We start from the raw sequence: 18,794 nt of genomic DNA on the forward strand, positions 1-18,794 counted from the left end.
ATTGAAACTCAGGCCATCTGGTACTAAGGCACTCTTCTATGTCTTTCTATTAAAGAAGAGTTCAAATAAGTGTAGAAAACCTAATGTGGTAGTATAGTAGTTTTTGGAAAGGTCTTTTAAAAAAATTTTTTTAATGTTTATTTATTTTTGAGAGAGAGAGAGCACGCGTGCGAGCATGGGGGGCGGGGTGCACAGAGAGAGAAGGAGATACAGAATAAGAAGCAGGCTCCAGGCTCTGAGCTGTCAGCATAGAGTCCGATGCGGGGCTTGAACCCACAAGCCCTGAGATTATGACCTGAGCCGACATCAGATGCTTAACCAACTGAGCCACCCAGTCACCCCTGGAAAGGTCTTTTAGAAGGGTTATTACAATATACTCATCTTTAAAAAAAAAAAAAATGTTTAGTTTTGGGAGAGAGGGAGAGACAGTGCGAGTGGGAGAAGGGCAGAGAGGGAGACACAGAATCTGAAACAGGCTCCAGGCTCTGAGCTGTCAGCACAGAGCCCGACACGGGGTTCAAAGTCACAAACTATGAGGTCATGATCTGAACCGAAGTCGGACGCTTAACCAGCTGAGCCACCCAGGCACCCCTGAACTTGCTTCTTTTTTAAAAACATTTCTTTCGGTCTTTTGTAATTAAATTGTCATCCCTTGTCTTTTGCTTATTGTTTGATAAACATGTTAGTGTTTTCTTGTGGATTTCTATAAAATATTTACATATCAGAACAAATTTTGCATTTTTGGTCCTAGATAAAATTTTTTTTTAACATTTATTCATTTTTGAGAGTGAGAGAGACAGAGCATGAGGCGGGGAGGGGCAGAGAGAGAGGGAGACACAGAATCTGAAACAGGCTTCCAGGCTCTGAGCGGTCAGCACAGAGCCCAACACAGGACTTGAACTCACCAACTGCAAGATCATGACCTGAGTTGACGTTGGAGGCTTAACCGACTGAGCCACCCAGGCGCCCCAATATACTCATCTTTTTAAGGTCCTCTAAGAGTGACTAACTGGTCAGAACAGGTGGATGCTTGGAAGAGTGGGTAATGATGGTGGTAACTTACTTTAGTCTGTGACCTACAACTGCACTGAAAAGTGTTTTTATAAATTCTGCACACATTTCTCTGATTTCTTGTTAACTCTATGCACTTCATGTAATTTTAGAAATTATCTAATTCAGGGATTGAAAAAAATAAATTAACTTTAACACTTTGCCTAATAAGATCATACAAATTTCAGTTGCTTGGCATCCTATCTTGTAGTTCTTTTGCACAGCTCTTCCCACCCCAACCTCCCATGTATTTACATGTATATATGTATGTATGTGTATCATTTAGAGTTGAGTGTATTTATATGTATGTAGATGTCTATATATCTATATATTTGATACAGATTTCACTACCTTTTATCCATGATTGGACTAAGAGGTAATGAAGAAATTCAGTATGTGGCACACATACTGGAATCATTATATGGGTAGAGAGTAATAAAGTAGTAACTGCTAACACTTATCTCTGGTATCTATGAAGTAAGTGCTCATAGTCCCATTTTATAGATTGAGAAGTGGAGGCAAAGAAGTTAAGAAACTTTTCTATGGTCCATGGGGAGTAAGTGGCAGAGTGGCAGAGCTAGAATTCTACCCATGCCATCTGACTGCATAGTCCATGTTTAAACACTCCACTATACTGTCTTTCAAAATATTACTGCTGTCTCCTAGTAAGGTACGGAGGTTGATACTAATGATGGCAAACATTTGGGTCCAAATATTTATGTACAGTGGCACTGCATTATAGGACATTTCTTGGGTCTTACCTACATCACAGCCTAAATTCATTCAACAAATGTTTCTCTCTGCCTAACATGCACCTTTTCTGTCACCTTCGGTTACCTCTTCTGTAGTATTTTCAGTCTTTCTCCATAGGCTTCTTCTCTGTTTTAAGATATCTAGTGTGGGAGAGACTTGATGACTAGTGAATGGGCTTACCATCCTAATACAACACATCTGGAAAGACCCCAAGGTTTGCTTCTGCAAGAAGATGCCCCAAGGTGTTAAGAGGACCTAAACAAATTGTTCCTATTACTTTCTGAGTCTTGTTTTAATGACATTGCCTCACTTTCATCACAACTGCTATACCTATGTCTAGACCCTGATGCTCTGAACCAAATATTGTCCCTTGTGCTAATTACCTGAGCTAGGATAAAATTTTTAAAAGCTAAGCCATAAGAGAAAGCAGGAAGGAAATAAAAATAGAAAAAACAGGTAGAATAAAAACAACTAATTCTACAATGTTTGGTTTCTGCTTCTAGCATGGAAGGCTGTATAAAGAAGAAAAGTTAAGAGCACCTGCGGAAAATCTGATTTACTTGGTTTGTGGTAGGGTTCCCGGTGATTCTAAAGCACAGCCAGTTAGGAACAACTTTCCTAATCTGATGGGTCACACTTTTGTGTCTTGAGTCCTTTGCCCTCCTTTCTTTGATTTTATTAATTGAATAAAATTCAAATATGAGAAGAATTAATACTGTTCTGATACCAAACCACATTTTACCTCTCGTTTTCAAAATCGTCGTATCGTAAGCCTTCGTTGGCACCGTGGGAGGAAACAGCCGTTGGGTTCGGGCTTTAATGCCAGTGTAAGGATCCTTAGGTGATGTAAAGGTCGGGAACATGGCACCACGTGAGATGTGTGTGTGGTAGGGGTGTTCAATCGGATATGGGGAGCAGGTTTCTCTGAAATTTAGTTGAGCAAACAAAACAGAATAGAAAGAAATGCAATTGAAAAAAATTAATCATCAAATATTTATTGGGATCCTTCTTTGTGACTGGTACTATTCTATTTCTGAGGATACGACAGTGAGCCAAGGCCCCTATACTCCTGGAGTTAGCTTTCTGGTGGAATATGTGCCACGAAACATATTTTCCTAATTTTGCTAGAGAAATAAAAATTACTTTTTAAAATAAATCATAACTGAATTCTTTATCTGTGAATAATTTTCACAACTAATGCAGAAGATACATGAAATCTGTAGTTTTTCTAGTTGTTTTCAATTCCTGCCTCTTGTTTTAACAGGATCCCAGTGCTTTATTTTATGGAATCATTTCTGGGCATTCAGCTTCAGTATGCAAAGTGATATCCAACCATCTTGCCTTGAACTTTCAACCTAGGCCATCTGTTTCTTTTAAGCAGTCAATCAACAAAATATACTGCCTGTTTATGTACACAGTACTGTTTAGAAATCAAAAAGCCAAAAATAGCTGATAAACTGATGGGAAAAAGAAAAACCAACAAGTTAAAAAGACCACAGGGATACAATTTTACTATGATTTGAAGAACTAGCAGAGTTCTTAAAAGAACTAGCAGAGATTTGTGAGAGCTGATAGCTGGCAATCAGCGGTGGCCCAGGCCCAGATCCCGGCCCCTTACTGCTTACTCGGCCCGCTAATGCAAATCCGTACTGAATTCAGCAGCCTTGGCATCATGACGGGCTCTCTGAAATACCTAGCAGTCCAAGATTCTTAACAAGTTCCTGATCTCTCATAGATACCGCAAGAAGTTAAGGCTGATTTGTAAGAGAAAAAGTCTAGACTTCAAGCAAAAGTCATTTATGAAGGCCAGCTCGTTCTGTTTTTGTGGAAAGATTTGGTTTTCTTGCCCTTGTCACAAACTCCCTCAGTTGAACACATTTTTGCATTGGGTATGGCATCATTTTATTGTGAATCACTAAACTTTTCTGATGTATTTATTTTGCTTAAAAAGCACCACATCAATGGCTACATGGCTTGGTACAAGGCACGAGGTCATCAACTCCGTGATGATATTAGAACACAGAATCAAGACATTCATTCCTGAATTCCAACTCACTGATGTACCTCAGAGTCATAAAAACACTAGCCTAGTAACTGCTTTCAGTGAAGCAATATTGGGTATACTTCCTTTTATATACAACACAGTGATTTCCACTTATTCTAAATAAACATTTCCATTGTCTAATTCAGTGGATATTATAGTTAACCATCTCCCTCAAATTAACTTCCCCTTATAAATTTGCTTGAAAATAAACGATCATTTATAGTTTGAGCAAACTGTGAATAAAATAGGAATGAACACATTTTTCCTCATGGGGAGAATGTCCAGTCTACTTAAGTCAGGAAAGGACGGAGTTTACTGAGGTCTAGTAAAAAGCCCATGTTATAAGAGAAGTTCTTGTACATTCAGAGCCTTGAGGGTTTGCTTCGTTCACTTTCAGGTGTAGTAGTCAGAAAGCAGGGGACCTAGGTAAGAAAGATAGAGACCCTGGGGACAGTAAAGAATGAAATGAGAAAGTCCAGGGTTCAAATATTGTCCAACAGAGACATTTAGTCACAAATCATACTAGAAAGAATGGCTGAGTAAATACAGTATAATGATTGTCTCAGTCTATGCTAATTAACCTACCTGGGAATAAGATTAATTTTGATTTTCTTGGATTTTTCCCAGTATGTGTCAGATTGAGGTAAGATGTAAGAATTGGTGGGAATGGCGAATCAGTGGGATTAATTTTTGAACTTTCAATGCCATTTCCCCTAGACTTGATGATGTAGTTTAAGGAAATGTGGTATGAATATTTCATAAAATGGTCATGTCTGTCCACTGTCCTTAGAAAATATCTCAGTGGTTAATGTGGGAGGTCCTGAGACATTGTAACTACTACAGGAGCAGGAATTATACTCAGAGGACATTGCCTTGAGATGTTGTTAACCACAACAATAACTACAACAATAAAGCAGTTGTGTTCCTGGCTTTATGCTAACTGCTTTATCTCTCCTCTTTATCAGAGAATCATTCAACAGGCTAAATGCTAGCATGCACCCAGAGGCCAGGGCAGGGTGGCCCCATTTAGTACTAATCTGATGTTGGCTAGGACTGCCCGACAAAGGCATTTGGTTTTCATTGTATCTTGTATCTTGTTCATCACAAAGACATGACCAGAAAGTAGAGATTGACTTCTTAATTTAGAATACAAATTCCAAAGGCCAAGATCACGTTAAATTACAAAAACAGAACCAAAAGAATTTCATAAGACATTTTTTTTTCCTGGGGATTGGTCCCCCTAATAGGAAGTAAATTTGCAAAACGTGTATACATAGTTATTGGGTCTTTCTGGTTTTGTCTGTGGCCAGGGTTTTGCGTTGTGAAGAAGGGATAAAAGGTGGAAGTTACAAAGGTGGAAGTTACAAAGGCAGGGAGAGGCCCACTTAATTCTGATCATTTGGGATTGAGGCAGAATTTTCTTCCCCCTCAGATTCTAGAAACGATTTCCTAGTTAATAATATTAAGTTATATCTGGTAATGATTTAGCAAAACACATTTTACTCTAAAACTCAAAAGCTATGGACTCTGTCTTGAATCTATGTATGAGATTTCATTCAATATTTTATGTATATAGTACAAAGGCTATTTTTGTTAAAAATCTGAATAAAGTATGGAGTTTCGTTAATAACAATACATCAATTTTGGCTCATGAATTTGTAACAAATACACCCTACTAATGTAAGATATTGCTAATAAGGGAAACTGGGTATGAGGTATATAGGAACTCTGTACTGTTTTTCAAATAATTCTGCAAATTTAAACTGTACTAAATTAAAAAGTTTATTAAGAAAGGATTAGCAGAGTATATAATACCATCCTCTTCTACCACTTGTTAAAGTCTTTCATGAAAAGTCACATTTGTACTCACACTGAGACATGGATTGCCAATATTTTTTACTTGACTATAACATGGAAGGAAAATGTTAAGTATATACTTACTGTACTGTTGCATTAGGTGGTTTGGGCATCCTAGAGTAAAAACAGGAAACAAATCCTAATTTATATTAAGGACTTTTCAAAGCTTACATTCCTATTAGAAATTTGCTTAAAAATAAAGATGTGTCCCAATTTCAAACTACAGTGTCTTTAAGATAACATTCTCGATTGACTTTCTGGAACACTGAATATTGACCAGTCAGAGGGATGATATCCTCATATCTCAGTTCTGTTGATCAGTCTAACTTCAGTCCCACTCACCACCCATTTTGCATTTCCTATTTGCAGTGCAGGTGCAGGACTGACTGCTTCCAATGATAATGCGGCTCTGATTTTGACATTCACCCTCATAATCAGGCAGTAGCCAAAGTGCTGCAGGCAGCCTGCCACCATGCATGTGGTGCAATTACATGACCTAAAGTGACCTCAGTGTGGCCTGGTGGGACAAGATATAGAAATACTGTGTGTGCTTTGTCCCTTTGCCCAGGATTGCTGATCTATCACGATCATAAATGTTGCCCCGTTGACAGAAAGGCTGGAACAAACCTGAACACGTTTCTGGAGGCATGTCTTTTCTGAATCAGTTCATTTGAAAGTTACGTCTTTACTATTTACCCTGAGCCCTGCCTGCCAAGAAATAATACTGAAGCCCAGGAACAAAGTCCACACTACAGGCCTGTCACCTACTTCTATTGGATTCAACAGTTACTTTCAGCCTATGCAGATATTTCTGAAATATTTCAGGCATAAAAAAGTGAATAGAATGTTATCTGTTGATAGCAGAGGTCAACAAAATGGAGTGTGCCGGTTAAGTTTTGTATGTTTCTTTAGAAAGTAGTACGTAAGCTATATTATGTTTTGATTCCACAGTGTATTATCAACACATAATTCAGATGAATCTTAACAGGTTTATGTCTTTCTTTATTTGGACTCCAAGTTTGCAGGCTTGGGACTAAAAAACAAAACCAAAAAACATGTCTTCCAGTTATATTTATGGTTGATTTGGGGAAGGCGGGGGCAATGAATATTAATAATCCAAGGAATTCCGAGTTCCTAGATTGGCTATAATATATGAAATGTTAAATCAGCAGCTAAAATTTTTCTCACGTGACAAATTTAGCTATGATATTGACAAATGTATATCTAAAATCAGTTGGATTCAAAATTGAAAAAATTTTTAAAAAAGAAAACTTTTTAAAAAGTTCAAGTTTGAAAGGATAAAATGAAAATTAAAAATGCTCAGAGACCCAGGCCCTTGACCTAAACCAGTCCATTATTTTACTGCTGCACTCTACATTTACTTTTCAAAGTGTACTGATCTCAAAGGGATAAATGAATAGGACCTAGTAGCCACCACAAATTTCACGTCTTTTTGGCTCCCTCTTGTGGCTGAACTCTATATTAACTTCTTATCTACACAAATTCCTCACAATTCTAATAAAGGTAAAGAAGTGATATTTTCCTTGTTGCTTCAGTGTTGTCAGTATTTTATTTTTATCTGAAAATTAAGAAGTATGCTTTTTAAATATATATAACAGACTATTGCAGAGAGGAAAGATAACTTAATATGCTGGAAAGTAATTCCTCTAAGCAAAGGATAAATTAAAAAATATTCCTTATCCAAAAAGGAGACTTAGGGAGTAACTTTATTACAAATTATTTGTAAATTGTCATGATAATCCTCTCCCCTCATAATATCCTGACGAAAAATTTTGCTGAGGGCGCTGGGGCATTTCCTATGAAACTTTTAAGAAATTTAACAGATTCTTATTAGATTAACTAGGTCAAAGGCAGAGAAATGGACCCAGATGACTTGTTTGAATTCTTTCGAAAATTACTATTCCATATTTCGTATTTTTTTCTTTGTTTAATTGCTACAAACTATAAGTGGGTTTTGGTTTATTTTTTAAATTTTTATTTCTTTGGTCTTTGTTTCTATTATTAATGATCTCTGTTGGAAAAATAAAAGAACACTTTTGTTTTTCTAAAAGTTCCCATTTGGGAGCTTTTTTATTTCTCATATAACACATTTTCACTTAAAAAAGCTATTTGGTCCATTATGAGGAAAAGAAACCCCAAACTTACAAAGAATCATTTCCATAGATGTCACTTTTTTTGTTCTGTGTCAAATAATAGAATTGTTCAATAGGAAGTTTTCTGAAAAGAAAGATTAAATAGAACATCTTTTTAAATTAATACAGTGATTATCAGATAGTATAAAGATGAACAGACTAACAACCATGTATTTATGGAAATTCAGTATATGAAAAGGTGACATTGTAAGTCAGTGGCAAAGGATTTACTTTTCAGTAAACAATGCAGGAAAAATCACTAGCCATTTGGAAAAAAGTAAATTTCCATTTCATATTATGCATAAAGATAATTTCAGATGGATTAAAAATCTAAATATTTGGGGGAAAACATACAAATATTAAAATAAAATATGTAAGAATGTATTTTTTTCTTTGTGGTAGGGAAAACATTTTAAATGAGATTTTTCTTTTAAATTCAAAATCCAAAAGGAAATTTTATGACATCAGAAGAAAACCTTTGAATGTGGGATGGAATAAAACTGAAATAGGGGTGCCTGGGTGGCTCAGTTGGTTAAGGGTCCGACTCTTGATTTCAGCTCAGGTCTTGCTCTCAGGGTTGTGAGTTCAAGCCCGACATTGGGCTCTATGCTGGGCATGAAGCTTACTTTAAAAAAAAAAAACAACAAAAAAAAACCCTCAAATAAAACAAAGGTTGGAAGAAATTTTTGCAATAAGGATATAGAAAGGATTACTATCTAGAATATAATTAGTAAGAACCTATAGCTAAAAGACAGTACAAATGGGCAAAGAGTAAGAACAGAAAAGGGAATGAAATGACCATACATAAGAAAACATGAACATAAGTACTCAACCAGAGAAATGAATTTTGATAACCAGATAATCTTTATACTTACTAGATGGGCAAAAATTATGTAGTTTGATAATATAACACAGTTGGCCAGGAGTGTGGGTAAATAGATACTTTTACACACTACCATGAAAATATAAAGCATTTGGCCATATCTCTAAAATTAAAAATATTCAGGGCGCCTGGATGGCTCAGTCGGTTAAGCGTCTGACTTCAGCTCAGGTCAGGATCTCGCGGTCCATGAGTTCGAGCCCCGTGTCGGGCTCTGGGCTGATGGCTCAGAGCCTGGAGCCTGCTTCCGATTCTGTGTCTCCCTCTCTCTCTGCCCCTCCCCCGTTCATGCTCTGTCTCTCTCTGTCTCAAAAAAAAAAAAAAAAAAAAAAAAAGTTAAAAAAAAATAAAATTAAAAATATTCATACATTGTGACTCATAACTTTCACTTAGGATTTTCCCTAGAGAAACATTTGTGCATGAGCTCAAGGAGGCCTGTACAACTGTACAAGAAGGATATTCGTTACATATAGTTAATGTCAAAAAAAGGGAAACAATATGAAAATGGCTAAATAATCTCTCATGCATCTGTATTGTAGACACAATGAGAAATTAAAATGAATTAGATCGATCTGTGTTTACAGTCTTTAGATTGCAGAGAGCGAAAAAAGAACCGAGTTGCCTAATACTATACATCCAGCGATTCCACACTTAAACTGTATAATACATATATTTTCAAGGGGTACATGTATAATTATATAAATGTGCAGAAGGTGTGAAAGAAGGTACACCAAAGTGACAGCAATGGTTCCTTCTAGGAAGGAAACTGGAATTGGTGGGACAGTGGTCAAGGGAGACTGGACCTTGTCTTTGACTTTTTTTTTAAATTTTTTTTTTAAGAAAGACTTGTATTTTGAGAGTAGTTTTAGGTTCACAGCAAGATTGAGAGAAGGTAGAGAGATTTCCCACATACCCTTTATCCCCACACATGGCTTAGCCTCCCCATTTTACTATTTCTCACCAGAGTGGTACATTTGTTACCATTGATAACCTGCATCAACACATCATTATCACCTAAAGTTCATGGTTTACATTAGCCTTTGCTCTTTGTGCTTATAGCGTTTTAATATGCATTGTAGTGCTCAACTGTTGCTTGTGGCTCCAGGTATCTTTTAAACACCCGTCTTTTATCTCATCTACCCAAAGTTCTAAAAAGCTTGCTTTCTCAGTCTTTGAGAATGGCCCTAGAGTAGTGAGGGTTATTTGTACCCCACGAGAGTCCTAACCAAGAGAGTCCTACAGTTGAGGATGTGCTTCGTAATTAGGCAAACAAAGTGACCAACTCTGTGAGTGTCAGGCTTTCTCCAGTCATCACAGTGCTTGCTCGGTGGCTTCATAAATTAAATTACCATGGAGGCAGGACAGAAGTTCTAGGTAGATTCAACAACGTGAACTTCTCATCAAACTGACCTGGCAACAGTGGAAGTTACTAATCCCAAGTATTTCAAATGTTTATATATTTGTTTTGAGAGAGAGCAAGTGAGAGAGTACAAGTAGGGGTGGGGCAGAGAGAGAGGGAGAGAGAAAATCCCAAGCAGGCTCTGTGCTACCAGCACAGAGCCCAGTGCAGGGCTTGAACTCATGAACGGTGAGGTCATGATCTGAGCCAAAATCAAGAGTCAGACACTTAATTGACTGATCTACCCAGGTGCCCCTAACCCTAAGTATTTCATAGAGAAAACTCTCCCTGGGTGTACTAGTCAGCCACCTGATGGGAGGTTGATTACATCGTGAAAGAGATGATTTATCCCCACAGGAGTAGACACTTCTAAAGACAGATTTCCCTTTCTTTCTCTATATACTTCTGCCAGTTACATCACCAGTGGACTTCCTGAATGCCTTATTCACTGCACGCTATCTTAAAAAATACTACTTTCGATTAAGGAATTCATTTTATCACAAAAGAAATAAGGCAATGATTGCATTTAAAGGATTTACTGGTCTCCTATTTACAGAATGTAGAATAGCTTATTGAAGATTCATTTGTGGCTGCAGCTTGTCCTAAAGAGTGTGGCACATGCTCTGAACCAGTGGCCAAGAAGTGGTGTCTCTCATAGCCAGAGCGGATGGTCTAAAAAGCAAAGGGTCAGAGTGGAACCTCTCACTATTATACTTACTGTTACACTTGAGAAAAATGTTACTTCCTTCCCAACCCCTTTGAGTTTTGCTGGGTTTGAGGTCAAGGGAGAAATGCTACCATGAGAAGACACAATGGTCCCACTGAATTGGAAGTTGAATTGATGATGTGGTAATTGGAGGCTCCTTATGATTGGAGAAAACAGGCAAGAAGTAGATTGGGATGATTGATTCTTTTTTTTTTTTTTTTTTTTTTAATATATGAAATTTACTGTCAAATTGGTTTCCATACAACACCCAGTGCTCATCCCAAAAGGTGCCCTCCTCAATACCCATCACCCACCCTGTCCTCCCTCCCACCCTGCCCTCCCTCCCACCCCCCATCAACCCTCAGTTTGTTCTCAGTTTTTAACAGTCTCTAATTGGGATGATTGATTCTGAATGTCAAGGGCAAGAGGACTGTTGCTGTGCAGTCATGGGCAAAAGTATTTTTAGAACCTAAAGAATCTTTTGGACACCTCTTAGTATTGCCTCTAGTGGCATAAATTTAATGGAATACTGGAGCAGCCTCACACAGGTAAAACCACTAATTGCTTAGATTTCTCAGGAACAACATTGGGGGGTACCCCACTTGTAATGAACTTGTACCAGCCCAGGTGCTTGCTGAGGGCAAGTGAACTTGGCTATGTATATAATTATGTTATTCTCTCTCTCTATATTCTCTCTCTATATATATTCTATATATTCTATATATATTCTATAGAATATATTCTATATTCTATATATATTCTATAGAATATATTCTATATTCTATATATATTCTATATATATTGTATATATATAGTATATATATTCTATATATATATACACACACACTTAATATATTTTTCTATATGTTTTATATATCATAATATATAATTACTACAAAGTTTATAATATATTTATATATAATATATTTATATATTAACTAATTTTATTTTTTCATTCACCCTTTTCCCTTATTTCCTTATTATTCTATATAGGGTGTTGGTGACGGTTTACTTCATTAAGTGTGTAGCTGTGAACTGTCAGGGCAAGATTATGACTGAACTAGAGGAGAACGTCACCCAGAGATCTTGGACTTGGAGCTGGATGCAGGCACTGATGAGACTCTGGGTTTCCCCGTTGGGGGAGGTGAGTGCATTTTCATGAAAACGTCTTGCATTGGCAGCCGTTCTCAAACTTCACTGCATGTTAGAATTACCTGAGGGATTTTATTAAAATGCAGATTCTGTCTCAGTCAATCTGGGGTGGGGTCCAAGATTTTGCATTATCATTTTCTAGATGGTACTCAATGCTGCTGGTGCATGGACCACATGTTGAGTAGGAAAGCATGATACTGTTTTTGCTGCTGTTATTTAGTGTGACAGTCAACTGGCACAGGTGGCTGACATCTTTACAGTACCCTCTCGGTATTCTGTTAGTTTTTCACATTTTGAATATCCCACTTGCCCAGGAAGAATCCACTTTCCAGCCCCTTGAGCAACCAGCGAGCCAGTCATCCATATCTGCAACCAGACTTTGATTTGAATGTGAGTAGCCTAAAAACACAGGCTTCAAGAGGGGCATCCATATTGCTAATAAGGTAGCAGCAGAGCCGCCCAGTTTTAGCATAAGCTCTTTCCTGAGGAGGCGAGTCTCCAGAATGAGTCTGGATATTATTCCCGGAAGCTTAGCAATTAGCCTATTTCTCTAGCCCTCCCACAGTTTTGTGAGTTAACCTAATATCCTCTGGTAGATCCTCTTCTTAAACTAGTCAGAACCGATTCTGTTTTTGCAACTAAAACTCCTGACACAAATGGATAACTTGTGAAACTAACATTTAATTTAAAAAAGAACAAAAGTGGTTTTACTGTGAAAAAGTCAAATGTAATTTAATTTAAATGAGATAATGTCTATAAAGCAGTTAGCACAATGTGTGGCTAATCAAGTACAAGTACTTGATTAATGCTGTTGTTTAAAAAAGAGATTGTTTTCTGTTTTTATGGAAATGGCATCATTCTCATTTTAAAGGTTTAAGTAATTACAAAAAAGTACATATAAATACTACCATGTAAAACATGATTCTAGATATCTGTCTCTCTTTAAAAAGTAGATGTAAGGCAATAAGAATGGGGGAATGGACAGCTGTAGTCAGAATCAAAGTTTCAAGAATAGGATGAATGTTCATTCAATTTCTAAAAGAAAATTAAAATTAAAAAAATTAATTAGCACTTAATAGATGGCAGTGTAAAACCGTAGGAATTCCTGAACCATAAGTATATTTCTTCACTACATAGACATAAATTTCTAAAAGATTCATGTAAAAGTAAGAAAACGTTTTTGAAACATTTAGGATGTTGGGAGTCATTATTATTTCTTAGGTAATTTTGACTCTCAGGCGTGAGACCATTTCACTCGCTTCTGCTTTCTCTCTCTGATCTCTCCATTTTGGTTGTTTAGTTAATCTGTAGTTTGCCAAGGTTTATAACATTTACCTAATTGTATGATGATAATTTTCCCAACCATGTGAATGGATTCAGGGCTCACCATTTAGTGTCCAGACATCTCATGCTTGAATGGATTCAATGTTCATCATCAACCCTTTTATCACAGTATCTCTGTTCTTGAGTTCTTTATTTTGACTTATTTTTTGGTTTGTTAAATTTCATTTTCAGATTTTTTTTTTTTTTAAGAAGGGCTCATTGGGTGCTATTACTCTAAACTCTGCCTGTATCGCAGTCTTTATGCTTGATTGACAATTGTTATGCAATATCTTTGGGTTATGTTTACTTTTACTCAAACCTTTGAAGATAGGTCTTCTGGAGTTGAATGCTGCTGTAGATGCTTGAGGCCAGCCTCCTCTCCTTCTTGTAGGTGCCTTGCTTTTCCTGCTTGAATGTTGAGAGAACTCTTTCTTTATGAATAAAATAATATTGGGGCGCCTGGTGACTCAGGTGGTTGAGCATCCGACTCTTGATTTTGGCCCAACTCATGATCCCAGGGTTGTGGATAGAGCTCCACATTGGGTTCCATGCTGAGCGTGGAGCCTGCTTAGGATTCTCTCTCTCTCTCTCTCTCTCTCTCTCTCTCTCTCTCTGTGCTCTTTTCCCCCACTCACATTTTCTCTCTCTCCCTTTCTTTCTTCCTCTCTCTCTCGCTAAAATAACCAGGTTGTATCTCAATGTCAGTACTTCCACTCTATTTTTGCCATTATATGGTATATGCTTTTGATTTTCAGATTCAGTTCTTAATTTCAAGGGAATTTTCTTGTGTATCTCTGAATACCTTTTTCTGTTAGATTTACTTATTATTTGTTTTACTTGTTAGATCCTCTGCATTTGGGACATCAGTTTTCCTTACGATAATTATGCTTGTTCTTAATAGCCATAACTTTTTCCTTTATTGCTTTAATATCCTTATCTTTTCTCTCTGCTTTCTCTGTGATTTATTGTCTTTATGCCATTATATCAATTTTCAGTCACATCCATTCTGTTTCTTGCTGCTTCTTTTTTTTTTACTAGATTTGTGAGTGCTTTTGTGTGTTTTTCTTATTTTTTCCCTAAGCCTTGTGGTCTTCCCTTTTATAATATTCTATTTTCTAATCATCCTGTCTTTTATGAGATTCACATACTTATTTAGTCCCTTTATAAAGAATGTAGTTTAAAAAAAAAAGAGAGAATCTACTTTTGTTTCCTGGGCTATGTTTTTTCTCAGACTAGTTTTTTAATGTGCTATATAGATGATATAGATATAGATATAGATATAGATATAGATATAGATATAGATATAATTTTATATTCCTGGTGCCTCATCATTTCTTCTCATATTACATGTATTTAATTGAGCAGCTCTGTTTAAATGCAGCTATTTGCTCTGATCTAGTGTGGGTGAATTCTTGATCCTGTCATCTGAAATAAGTTTGCCTTTCTGTCTGTGCTACAAGCTTGATGACTGAATATTATTCTCTCCATATTTCTTTAGCCTGATGGGATGGAGGGGACAGAGAGTTAAGTGCTGAGATTGTGTCAGATGGAATCCGAGTCTCTTGGTACTGCTGTCTAAGGTCCTATTAAATGTCCTCTGTAAGGCTCATTCCTTTCATTTAGGGAAGGAGCCATACCCATGGCTTCTACTCATTCCCTCAGGTCAACACAGTGTTCTGGAAGACCACATATTCTGCACAACTTCATCTCTCTTGAGATCTTGTTGTTTTTATTTAAAAAAAAAAATTTTTTTTAACGTTGATTTATTTTTGAGAGACAGAGACAGAGTATGAGCGGGGAAGGGGCAGAGAGAGAAGGAGACACAGAATCTGAAGCAGGCTCCAGGCTCTGAGCTGTCAGCACAGAGCCCATCACGGGGGGCTCAAACTCATGAACTGTGAGATCATGACCTGAGCCGAAGTCGGACACTCAACCAACTGAGCCACCCAGGCGCCCTGAGATCTTGTTGTTTTTAAAATAGAGGCTTCTACTCTTGAGGCTTTTCTTCAGTTCTAATAGGACTACCTATTAGGATTGCTCAGTCTTTTAATCTTCTCTTCAAATTGGAGAATTATCAGGATTTTGTTGACTCGTCTCAGTATGCATTTGGAATATAGGGATGGAGTTAGGTATAATGCCTCTCAACCAATAGTGTGTCTTCTCTCTGGACCTGCAGCACTTCCAGGGGTCTGGAAATATGTGTGCTGGTTTTATTTTGGTTGTCACAATGAATGAGACTGGTATTTACAGGTTGAGGGCCAGAGATGATATATATCTTGCAGTATACCGGACAAAGAACTGTCCTGCTCCAGATGCCCTCTTGAGAAACATTTAGTTATGGACTGGAATAAATGACATGGAATTTTCTTTTCTTGACATAATATTAAAATTAATGGCATAAAGTCATTCTTCTTTTCTTATTTGGGGGCTGCTGGTGAATTTCCTGTTTATTTCTCTGTTAGGTAACAGGAGAGGGATATTCTGTGATTTTGTTTCATAAGCATTAACCTCCAGGCATTATCACCACCACTACTACTTGTGTCATCATTAAAGGGTGCTGGTTAGCAAGAGTTTCAAAGTATTCGTTAGTTCACAGAGCACTGTATATCTATCGAACAGCTTTTTAACATTTGCCAGGTTGTTAGAGGAAAATTCATTTCCTTTTTCTTAAACAAAGTAAAAACTTTGCTACTTTATCAAACTTATAAGAAGAAGTGTTTATGGAAGTGAAAACAAAGCTATAAATTGTTATTACTTTGTAACTTCATTCTTCTAAGCGAATGGATGCTGAGTTAGGTGATGACAATTTCACTTTGAATTTCCGACGCTTGGTTAAGTAGATACTGTTTAAGTTCCTTTAAAAGTGTTTTAATTAGATATAGGTTATGTCATGAAATGCCGGAAGGAATACTGATGTTGACAGGGACATTGCATTGGAACATGCATATATAAATGCATATGATTATATTTCCATTAGTAAGCCATGTTCTTTTAACTTCTTAACCTCAGATGACATACCATAGGACCTCTCACTGGACATTTTCCTAAGCAGTATGTACTTGGCGCCTGGGTGGCTCAGTGGGTTGTATGTCCAACTCTGGATTTTGGCTCAGGTCATGATTTCACAAAGTGAGACTGAGCCCCATGTCAGACTCTGTGCTGACAGTGCAGAGCCTGCTTGGTGCTCTGTCTCCCTCTTTGTCTGCCCCTTCCCTTTCCCTCCCTTTCTCTTTCTCTCTCTCAAAATAAATAAATAAACTTAAAAAAAAAAAGAAGCAGGTACTTTCAATTTATAAAGTCATATGAGTGGAGGGTTGGTGAGGCAAAGGGGTGATCCTGTTCCCCATGAGGATGGGGTGAATGTGTGGCACCACAGCACCCCACTGAAAATCCCCATTAGGGAAGGTGGTAGGGTGTGATTGTTAGAGCAAGATTTTATATGGACCGGGATGAGGCTTGACCCCTCAGAGAGCTGGAAAATATTCTGTTATTAAACAAAAGGCCCTTTTGGGGGAGAAAGGAAAATATTGTGACAGAAGTTATTACCTATTAGGAAACAAGTAAAACCTATTCTGTAGTTGTTTGCCAAGTAATGTGCATTGTATCAGAAAATAGGACTTTGTCCTAAATATATTTTTAAGAGATAAATATGCCAAAGTGATAACATATAACATAGTTGTGAAGAGAATATAGTACAGCAACCTGCATTTCTGAGCCAGGGATGATGGGCATTCTAATTGGAACAAGTACTTTATCTCCCAGTGGCCTAGGGCTGCATTCAGTGAGGCACCAGACACAAACCTCTCATTTCAAACTGGATTTCCCTTAAGAAACCTGTCTTTGGCTCTTCTTTTACACTCTTGAATTCTGTGAGTACAGTTCTGATCCTTTTAGACTGTTGTGTGTTTTTTTAATCTGTAAATTTTGAGGACAATAGACGTAGAGTCCATAAAGAGATACATACAACCCTAGTCTGGAACAATGCTTGCCATACTCAAAACTGCTGAATAAATGAATAGCTGGAGTGAATGATGAACAGAATGGACAGATGAAAAGAACTTGGTCTTTGGGGTCAAGTAAATCTGGACTCCGGTCCCTGTCCCACAACTTCACAGTTGTGTGATCCAGGGAAAGGTACTGAATCTTCTGGGTCTCCATGTATTGTAAAACCAGGATAACAATGTGGCTACTGTACAACGATATTATAAATCTCTCTATATTATATTAGAACGTAAGTTCCATGAGAGTGGGGACTTGAAGAAATCTGTTGGATGAATTCATGATCTTGAGGTCCTTGCTATCTGTAATATGTCAGTATTTGCAGCTTTCCCATTGGACTGACAGGCCTTTTCATTTGTCTGCTTTTTATTCAGTAAGGTCGTTAGCTGCCACATGTCATTATTGTTTCTCTTTCTGCCTGCAGCTTGTCTTTCCTAATGTATTTTTTGAAACTGCTTTAGAACAAAAAACTAGTTAGCTAGATTGTTAGTAAGCCAGGTAAGCAGGATTGTTGGATAAAGCAGGAGTAGGTAGGCTCTGTGGGAAGGTTTGATAGATTGTGCTTTGAGTAAATTTCATAGTTTTTTAAAATTTCATATTTTTAGTAAATAGTTAATGTGACATTTAATTTCCTGCTCAGATTTTTTTTTTTTTTTGCTTTCTCTTCAGTTTTAATATGTTTTGAATAAAGTCGCTGAAAGAGTGACTTTAAGAGTTACAAGTGATTATTGAAATATTTTATTACTTGAAAACAATGCCCAGTAGATTCTAATGACTACAGATTGATGAACAAATTAGAAATCAAAAGTTCCAAAAATCAACAACATGTATACAAATGAGGCCAGCTATTTGCTCAAGCAAAAACATTTTAAATTTAATATCTCTCTGGAATATTCTCATATAGTTTAGATAAAATGTGATTAGCAAGGGAATTAATCAAAATTTCTGATCACAATAATTGAACATCTCTCAGGATAGCAAAGACATCCATAAACAGATTTTTTTTTTTTTACAGATTTCACAATTAGAAATTATATAATTAGTTTTTCCATCTGTGTCTTTTCATAAATAGTAAAAGAAATAAATTTGGAGGTAGATTTAAGTTAACAAGACTCACAATGGAAACAAAGAGCAAAGAAAAATGCAAAATAAGGATCTCTATGTAAAGAGCAGGAAGTTTATTTACCTTGGCCAGGTTTCTCCACCAAATCCATAATGCTGATGTCCTTTGCCCATGACATGAGGAGGTTCACATTTTGGCCTGTGCTCCTCAGGGAGTGAAATGGGTATTACCCCACCATATTCTCTGTCAGCACCCCATGGAAGTCTACATTGTTGGAATGACTCCCTTAATTCCTGATATCTGTGAAAAAAGAGATACTTTTGAAATCACTTCAGCATGGAATACTATGGAATGCTATGGTCGGAATCTTTGTGTCCCCCAAATTCATGTGTTGAAATCCCAATGCCCAGTGTGA

General features: G+C 37.0%; 1 protein-coding gene and 1 long non-coding RNA gene across 3 annotated transcripts in view; one reads left to right on the forward strand and one right to left on the reverse strand.

Annotated features, from left to right (window-relative positions):
* The window catches only part of LOC109263847 (uncharacterized), a 32,921-nt gene extending 20,288 nt beyond the window's left edge, over window positions 1–12,633 (forward strand). The window contains exons 2-3 of the long non-coding RNA XR_008420223.1: window positions 11,836–11,986; window positions 12,309–12,633. This is a non-coding gene — a long non-coding RNA (uncharacterized LOC109263847). The remainder of the gene's footprint in view (window positions 1–11,835; window positions 11,987–12,308) is intronic.
* CUNH7orf31 (chromosome unknown C7orf31 homolog) overlaps window positions 1–18,794 on the reverse strand; it is a 42,706-nt gene that overhangs the window by 12,885 nt on the left and 11,027 nt on the right. The window contains exons 3-6 of one of the 2 annotated variants that reach the window (XM_019443631.2): window positions 18,503–18,679; window positions 7,871–7,942; window positions 5,789–5,818; window positions 2,546–2,727 (exon numbers count right to left, since the gene is read on the reverse strand). In XM_019443631.2, coding sequence (XP_019299176.2) covers window positions 2,546–2,727; window positions 5,789–5,818; window positions 7,871–7,942; window positions 18,503–18,679 — 461 coding nt within the window. Of the gene's footprint in view, window positions 1–2,545; window positions 2,728–5,788; window positions 5,819–7,870; window positions 7,969–18,502; window positions 18,680–18,794 lie in introns of those variants that run through there. The other variant, XM_019443633.2, reaches the window with a different exon arrangement.

This window comes from Panthera pardus, unplaced genomic scaffold (assembly GCF_024362965.1).
Source record: "Panthera pardus isolate Hobbes unplaced genomic scaffold, ASM2436296v1 HiC_scaffold_8, whole genome shotgun sequence".
Lineage (NCBI taxonomy): Eukaryota > Metazoa > Chordata > Mammalia > Carnivora > Felidae > Panthera > Panthera pardus.